At 34.6% G+C, this 9,168-nt stretch overlaps 1 protein-coding gene across 1 annotated transcript in view; it reads left to right on the top strand.

Moving 5' to 3' along the window:
* Positions 1 to 6,558, top strand: part of FSD1L (fibronectin type III and SPRY domain containing 1 like) — a 64,269-nt gene extending 57,711 nt beyond the window's left edge. Inside the window, exon 14 of the mRNA XM_019623685.1 lies at positions 532 to 6,558. Within this exon, the coding sequence (XP_019479230.1) occupies positions 532 to 654 (123 nt within the window). The 3' untranslated portion in view covers positions 655 to 6,558. The remainder of the gene's footprint in view (positions 1 to 531) is intronic.
* The last annotated feature ends 2,610 nt before the right edge of the window (positions 6,559 to 9,168 follow it).

The raw sequence follows: 9,168 nt of genomic DNA, 5'->3' as shown, positions 1-9,168 counted from the left end.
ATATGGCAAGTGTATCTGGACATTGCCATTTGCATTTTTCTCAGAAGTACTTAAAGAATTAAAAGAGTTAGGGAAGAAACTATTGGATTTTTCTGTTAACAGAAGTGTGTTACATTCCTATAGTCTCAGGCCACACTTCTTCAAAATCTAAAGCATAAATGGGATAAGGAAGTTGGCTGTTGGTGCACTCTCCTTGGTTGTGAAGGCGAGCACAGTGACGGTAGCCAATGTCTTTTGCCTAGATCATTACAATTAGTCTCTACATTACTGCAGCCACATGCAGTGCATGTTCTCTTGTGTACAGCTCCATCCAGTGGATTCTGCTACCACAAAGACTCCTTTTGGTCTGTGGTTCTAAAGGACTCTTGAGTTACCCTTTCCACTTCCCCTCAGTTCAAATATGAAGGTCATCAGTTTGGAACTTGCTAGTGTTCACATATGTGACATGCCTTTGAAATGGAAATTTAAGGCTCACTTAAGTACTAATTTGATTTGAAATCTGACTGAAGCTTTGTTTTTGTCTTTTCTTAGGTTTGGTGTGGTGGACTTGCTTTGAGTACTGGGATGCAGGTTCCAAGTGCTGTGAGAACGCTTCAGAAAAGTGAAAATGGAATGACTGGTTCAGCTAGCAGCCTAAACATTGTTACTCAGTAATGCCTACTCAGAATATGTTTATCGCCCTCCACCTTTTGATTGGGTGGCCTAATCACAGAAACTGAAGAGTGGTGGAAATGAGATTTGCTACGTTCTGCTTTAAGGCCTGGAATCTCTTAGCATTAAGCATCCACAACAAAGTATTCACAGGAACCTACTGTGCATTAGCATGGTAGCAAGCAGATATCAAGCAAGAAACTGAGATTTTGAAGAGCACATGGGGAGAGAGTCAGTGTTTAAATAATTATATACTTTGACTTTTCTAATGTTCAGTTACATACAGTAGCCCTGAGGCCTGAAGCAAAAGCATTTAAATCTTCTTTCTTCCATGTTTTCTCCCCCCACCCTCCACTCCCGTCACCACCAATTATTTAGTTGTTACACTGAAGCTTTAAAAATATACAGTCCTCTGAGGTTTTCTAAGAATTGGTTGGGGATGCTAGACAGGTCTTCTTACAATGGTTTATTTCCCCCCTTTCATAAGTAAGTTAAGTTTTGCTAAATTATCCTCTTTTGTGTTATTGACTAGGTTGTATATCATTTTCTCTTTTCCAAATATTGTGGTCTTTCTCTTGTGGTTATAAGTCAAAATAGAGAGTGGATAGGAAGAGTTTCTAGACATCATAGCTTAAAATCACCCAAATTGCAGTTTTTTACTTGCTGCACTAGCATTGGCAAAGTGATACTCTTTATACGTTGCCCTTTTTAAGTGGACTTCTTTTCATTCCATCATTTTGGATGATGGGTAAGATTTTTAAAAGCTTTATATTTTGGTTTTGTTGTCTAGTTTAGTACTACCTTTAATAGTTATCTTTGGTAAAATTCCCCCTTGAACTTGGTAATAACTGATAATACTTATACTGATACTTAACATTTCTAGTAGGAATGAAAGTTTATTGAAGTTGTATAGGAGGTAGGAAAACCTACACTGTTTAAGTTTTATCTAATAAGAATAAGGCTATTAAGGGAGATGCCTAAAACTATTCTTTACTGAAGTCATTTATATCTGCTTTTTAATAAGACAGAATGGTTTAAACAGTTGTTTGAAAAAATATATACATATCTCTGACTTATTAGGCACATGAGTTTTTCAGTCATATTTAGAGGTTTTCTCTCAGTCCTTTTGCTACATTCATTTGCTTTCTAAAGGGGTGTGATTCTTCTGAAAATGTCAACATAGAATAATCTTTACCAAAGTTAGGGAAAATGTGTTAACAATGAGGAAAACCGATGGTGATTGACAACATATTTATTTTTTAAAAGTTGATAAAATTTGTAAAACAATCCTTTGAACCAAAATGAGAGTTGTAATTACAGTGGTATTTAAGAATTCCTTGGCTGTTTTTAAAGAGGTCTAAGTTTTTATATTCCTTAATTTTTGAAACTTTTACTTTCTGATTTTGACTTTCATTCTCCTTTTAAGTATATTGTGCTTGACAACCTTCTTCTAAGAAATAACTGATGCTGCTTACATTGGAGTTGCTTTCTACAGAAAGGCCCGTGGAATAGGAAGAGCTCATTCTTTCTTAAAGTTTACTGTTTACTGATAGGATGTTTTATTCATTTTAATACAAATCTAAATGAGGAATTTTATTTGAACTGATATTTTCCCAGAGGACTGTCATAACTGCACCACTGATGACATACTGGTATTTTAAAGACTATAAGGGAGTTTAGAGAATGAAATATGTCAATAGATATATTTGATTCTCCAGATATAATTTTGTTTCTTGCTCCTCCTGGGGATTTTCAATGACTTTTTTGGATGTTCTGTTCCCTACAGCATGGTTATTCCAGGTCCTAAGGAAGCGGGAAGTTACAGTTTTTTCATAGAGTCACACCTGAAAGCAGTAATTTAGTGGAGGAGCTGCTTCATGTGAACGGTTGTACCTGTATATTTTGGAAAAATGACACAGAAAAAGCCAGAAATGCTTGTATAAATTTTTTACGATTATGTCTTATATAATTGTGTCTTCTCTTTAATTCAGTGCCTTCTTCCAGTCAGCATGCTCTTCTTGCTTCGCGCTCCATGCCCCAGGCAGTGTCAACTGGTACTTAAGCCAGAGACCATTATGTACTATATCGGCGAGGGCCTTCTATTGCAGGGGCATGGGGAAAAGGAAATACTAATCAGGGTCTGGTGGAGTGTATAGGATTCCTGCCTGTGCTCATGCTAGCATTCGAACCTTGCGTATAACATTTTCTAATATTCATTTGGAAAATTCATTGGAAGTAATACTATTATTACTTCAAAATAATAATCTGAGGTTTTCCTGTTACTGTACTTCTTAAAGGTCTCTAAAATTAAAGAGCAAAATGTGTGGGGTTTTAGTTTAGTTGTTTTAAGTTTATTTGCGTTAAGTTAAACTGGAGAGTTTGCAGCCTTCATTTTCAAACTAGAAAATAATCAACTGTAGTGCCTCTTTAAATAGTCTTAAGTGAAGGTACCTATTAACTTGACTATATATGTAACATTCTCATTGATTTTAAATTTAAAAATATTGAGCTCTTTTGCTCAATTTAATACATTGTGTAAGTTGGTATACCCTTTCAAACATTCTTTATTGGTTTTGTCACTCTTTGACAGGTCAAACATGATTGCTTTCTGTAAAAGAAATGCATGAGAGATTGACAGTAATGGATCTAAAAAATATATGTTTTATAAAAACATGCATTTAGTATTACATTTCTTTTAGCAGTTGAATCCCAGCCAGTTTTAGTAAACTGGATAAAGAAATGAAGGAATTGCCTTAAGCACTTTAGAAAAATAATTTTTTTACAATTCATTTTGATTCTTTGGGCTGACCGTGTCACATACGTCTTTAACTTTTGGTAAATATGTATATACCAAGCATTTAATAACAGTGCACATAGAAATTTAATATACAGTGATTGTTTGAATGTTCCAAGGTGGAAAGTATTAGAGGCATGCCTGTCTGTACATGGGTATAATTGGTGGCATCTGTACCATTTTGACACATAGTGAACTGCTAGTGTACAGCTAGACTTGGCCTGCTTTGCTCTGCAAACAGTAGTATTTCTCATGTTATCATCTAAAGACATGTTGGCTTGGTTTTATTTACTCACTTATGAAATTAGAGCATGAACAGTATGATGTATAATTTGAACTTTTTGGACTGATCCTTGGTGGTATAAACAAAAGTAAATAATTTGTCTTGAAATGTTTTAATTAGGCTAAGATACTCTATTTCATATCTTAGCTAGAATGATTAGTTTTTCTCTATGTACTTTTTCCATAAAATTAGTTATATATTTTTGTTTCTTTTAGAAACAGGTTAAAAATTGGAAAAGGATATTATGGAAATTATTTCAGAGTATTAATTTTAGAAAAGTCCAATGTAGACTTCTTACTACAAAATATGTGGTTCCAGCTAAAAAAAACTGATGATTTTCAAATCATCATAATAATTCTTTTCTAAAAAACCCATATTTGGAAAACCCATTAGATCAGTATTCATTCATTGGCTAATTTATACAACAAATATTTTAAGTGTCTTTGATGTGTCAGTCATACTTTGTATTCAAATTTCCAAAATTAATGAAGTTTGGTTTACTGTGCGTATAATTTTGCTGCTTTTGAGTGGTGTGACAAAGTTTGCATCTTAAAAACAATGTTTTGCTAATAAGTCAGAAATTTTAAAAAGTAAATTTGTTATAGTTTTTTAAAAAATCAAATTTTAATAAGCATATTGCACATAATATGGTTCAGTTTCATATAATCACATAAAATGGGTCTGGAAAAGTTTCTTCCTTGATTTTATTTTTACACTGGATATTCTTTTAGGGAAGTGTATGGTCAGCATAAATTTACTCAACATCCAAGTAACCATAAAATTATTCATTATTTTTAACCAAAATGTACATTTCATAATGCCAGTACTGGAGCATTATAAGAGATCATGAATGTTTCTTTAATCATCACAGAAAGATTACCTCATGTTCAATATAATTTTAGTTTTGTTTGTATTTTACAGTATTCACATTATGCCAATATTTGTGAGCCTGATATGTCACCTATGATAGTTTTTGTTACTTGGAGTATTTGATTAATGTAAATACTTTAAGCTTTTTGAGTAATTTGGTGTTTAAGTGGGTTACATTTAGTATAGGTTGTTATGTTGAAAAGATGATGTTGGACATGCCATATAAAAGTTAGTGTTGGCTTATGAATACCAGAGATAGCCATAGGACTTTCTGCCTCAGACTACATTAAAACAGTATTTGTTATTTCTGGGTCAGTATAAGGTACTGACTTTTGATTCATAACCATTTGAGCTATGTAAGTTTAAACCGATATATTTTCTTAATGGTTCCCATTCAGTATAAGTTGTTCCTTGGGAATGGACATGTAGAGGATTTCACAGTATGTAGGGCAGAAGGGTGGTGGATGTGTTTGCTTTGGCTTGGAGCTTCTTAAGTTTAGACAGATTTTAAAATAAGTCAAAATGTAAGTGTTTGGTAAAAGGCATTTTTATTAGTATTGGAACTTTTTTGGAGAGCCTAAGGACTATGAGAATGCATTTTAAAAAACATTTCTAATATCTAAGGTACCAAAGCACTGAGTCTGATTTACCTCTTAAGGGAGACTCTTTAAAATCAAATTTATAACTAATTCATACTATAAGATATGTAATAGCTAAGGTTTTAGAGTAATTTATATTAAAAAGCACTAGTTTTTAAATGTTCTGGATATATTGTAAAAATGTTTTGGCTTCATTTCTTTTAAAGTATTTACAATTAATCACCTTAGCTCTACCATATATTACTAGATCTATGACCTTTACATACATCATTTATAATCTTTGGGCCTCCATTGCCTTACATAAAATAATTGTAACTTGCTCAGCCTACCTCACAGGGCTGTTGTGAGGAATAAAATGAAACGGAGTATGTGAAATTGCTTCAACAACAGAAAATGCTATATAAATGTAATGTATTCTTTTCACTTAATAATGGATTTCAGTGTTTGGATACTTCTAGATGCCATTTATATTGATAAAACATGTGCTGAAAGTGGTATCACCAGAACTTCAAACATGACTTTAAAAACAATCAAAACCCTGATTAAAATGCCCTTTAACATTCTTTAGTTTGTGCATGACCTGTGTGGCCTTTTTGTGTTTTCTCATCAAACGTGTCATTCTATATCAAGACTTTCTAGAACTGTCACATTTCTCCCACAGCATCAGTGTGTCACTGTAGAATAGTAGCACAAATAAATGATTTAAGCTGTGTTTCCATCCAGGCATTTGCACTTTCAATTTATGACTGCTCAGTGCCACACGCAAAGAATAAATTTGGTCTAAATAATTCTTTCCAAACAACGAAATGGTTATAAAGTTTGTCATTGGATAAATGATATAAGGTGTATGTGCCCATTTAACACTGAACAACTTTTGTTGTATTGTCTTTTTTTTTTTTTAAATATGACTAAGCATTTCAAAACCTTATTAACCTGAATACCATTTAGTATCTCTCATAACATATTTGTCCTGCTTTAAATTGGATTTATGAAGTGGTTTGCAGGTTATCTTGATCTACAGATTATTTGGTACATCTATCATCTGGACATGGTTTTGCTATGCAGTTCTGATAATAAAAATTCTTAATTCCTCAGGTTTAAACTTTAAGTTATGGATGAAGAACATTAATGAACTACTTATACTCAGTGCTGCAAACTAGTGTTTTAATAAGCATATTGCCTCATTTTCCTTGGAAACAAGACAAAGCCTTTTAAATGGTTTTTAACTTTAAAATAGTGTATTCAAAGTGGAGTGACTTGTATGTTGAAATGATTGTATGCTCTGTAGAGAATGACCAAGTTAAATTCTTACAAAAACACTTGGAATATCTCATCTGAAAATTAAACTTTTTTCTGCTTTCTTTTGCTTCAGTGCTTGCATTTTATCACCTCTCATTAAAAAGCTAAAATGTGCTGTTGAGGATGACAAGATAAAGTCATAGGCCCTTCGCCCCAGAAGCTTTTATTTTAGAGCAGTGATATTCAACAGAATTTTATGCACTGATGGAAAGTTCTATCTAGCTGCTGTTTTGTGCACTGCAGCTATAGATAGAAGATCAAACGTTATAAGTAACTGTAACATAAATCAAGGACTTAGTTTGTCTTTGGAGCTTGTCACATCTTGGATTACATTTTGGTGTACTTAGTAGCTAAGAGTCACAACCAGAACCTATGCCTTTTAAAAATTATTTTCTAGATTGAAACTAGTTTAGGAGAAAAAAGAAAACCAATCAGTGACTAGATGAGGCTGGAGCTCCTGTAACTAAGGTCATTTTCACCCAGAGAAGAATGGAGACTGGATAGTTTTGTGTCATAGGGAGAGGAATGTGACAGATACTGAGAAACCAGTACCTCATATAGAAGATGGAGTGTGAATGGGTGCAGTGTTTCTGGAGAATAATTCAGTAGCACGATTTTAAATACATACCTTTGAAAAGTTAATTCCATTTCTAGGTATTTCTCTTACATATATACTCACAAACAAGCCAATACTCAATAAAGCACTATGATAGCAAAATACAAACAATCTAACTGTTAACTGAAGAATGAGCTACCAGAATTCTGAAGGCTCCCCTTTTCTAACTCATTGCTGTAGTAAGCTGCTACCATGGTTATATATTTGTCTAAATATATTCTGCCTGCCCCTCTTCCCGTAAATGTTAGAAATAAAGAGACCATTAAGGGAGTTGGCTTCCTTAATTAGAGCCCTTTCCATGGAATACCAGTCCTGCTGTGCCTGGCTGGATCTCTGGGATAAGAGCTCAGGAAATTGTATGTACTCTACTTACGAAACCCTATTTTACATTTACACTGCATGGTACTAGTAGTATGTTTATGCCCTTTTTGCAGAAGATCACCGGGATGATTATAGATTGTGGTGTTTCCAAGTAACCTTACACAGCTTTTACAGAGTATGCCATTTAATGGAAGGGTACTCCTCAGGAAATGAAAAAAGCAAGTTCAGCTACATATATATGGTATACCATGGGGGGGGGTGCACTTTGACTTGAGCAAGAGGGGTCCCTGCCCTGATGCTCACTCGGGCTGTTCCTCTGTCCAGGAATGAAAAAGTGAAGGAGCCCAGGGATTGCACCCAATTGGAGTCAGCATTCCTCTGCCCGGAATTCCCTGCCCAACCAGCCCAAAGCTTGCTTTCAGAACACGTGCAGGCCTCTTTCCCCAGCTCATCCTGAAGACAGACTGCACTACAGGTGTCTATACCCCTAGACTCAAGGGGTGCCATTGGTGAGGAGTGCGGATGGAAGTTGGACATGCAGACTGGCGTGTCCACATGCATGCATACCAGGACCTTTCTGGCAAGCTGAGGCTGGAAGTAAATGGAGACAGACCCTGGGGCTTGGGGGAACACGCCAATCTAGCTAATTCTTACCTGTAGACACTTAAAATATGCCAGGGTTGGTCTCCATTTGTATTCTTGTTCAAGGCCCCACAGGGTTAAGGTGGGTCGGGACGTGTGCGCCACATCAGTGATTTTTAAAAGATGGATGGTTGCTTATAATAGAGGCTGCTTTTACCCAGCCATACTGACTGGAAACACTGATGGTAGAAGGCTCCCAGCTGGGCTCCCCTCTAGTATACTGGAGAAGGACTGCTTCCACCAGTCATGTTGTATGTTTACCTCTAGTTAGCTGTTTATCCCCAAACCTGTTTAAGTCAATGGCAGTCATTGTAATTATATAATTTAAATATTACATGAACTATGAGTACGAAAAGTTACAAGGAAAGTGGGGGAAACAATACAGATGAAGAGCTAAAAAAATGTTGCTGATAGGTTAGTTGTGTCCAAGATCATTGTAAATGATGGGGAGGATTGCAAAAAATAAAAATCTAGGACTCTGGTCAGATTCCTTTACTTGTATTTTTAAGTTCCAGGTCCACTTTAAAGAAACAAACTAAAAATTATAGATGATGCATTATGCCTGTGGTTTATATAATAAAACTTCCAATCAGTTGATCCTTACTTAAAAAACGCAAATCAAAAGATTGGCCATTGTAATCCTCGGCTTTAACTGCCTTTTTTTTTAGGGTTACAAGATAGGCTATGCATTTAAAAAGTATTCTAGGAATCTGATTATTATTTTCCCCTTTTCATGTTAATTTTTATTATGACAATTTTCTAACATACAGAAAAGTAGAGGCTGTTAATAATGATCACCTTTATTCTCATCACCTAGATTTATCCATTGTTGAAATTTTGCCATGTTTGTGTTATCCATTTTCAATATTTCTAAAAAATTCATCTATAAGTACTGCCATATGCATCAATGATAATTTTCTTTTAAGCACAGCCACACTCAGTTAATATTCTTAGTAAAATTAACAGTGATCCCTTAATATCATCTAATGGCTCAGTCCATATTAAAATTTCAGTTGTCTCAAAAATATCTTTATGGTTGCTTTCTTCAAATGAGGATCCAGACAAGGTCCACACATTGCATTTTGTTGTATGT

The sequence above is a fragment of the Hipposideros armiger genome, unplaced genomic scaffold, assembly GCF_001890085.2.
Source record: "Hipposideros armiger isolate ML-2016 unplaced genomic scaffold, ASM189008v1 scaffold_558, whole genome shotgun sequence".
In the NCBI taxonomy this organism is placed as follows: Eukaryota; Metazoa; Chordata; class Mammalia; order Chiroptera; family Hipposideridae; genus Hipposideros; species Hipposideros armiger.
The sequence above is the reverse complement of the archived record's forward strand: the minus strand, read 5'-3'. Positions and strand labels throughout refer to the sequence as shown.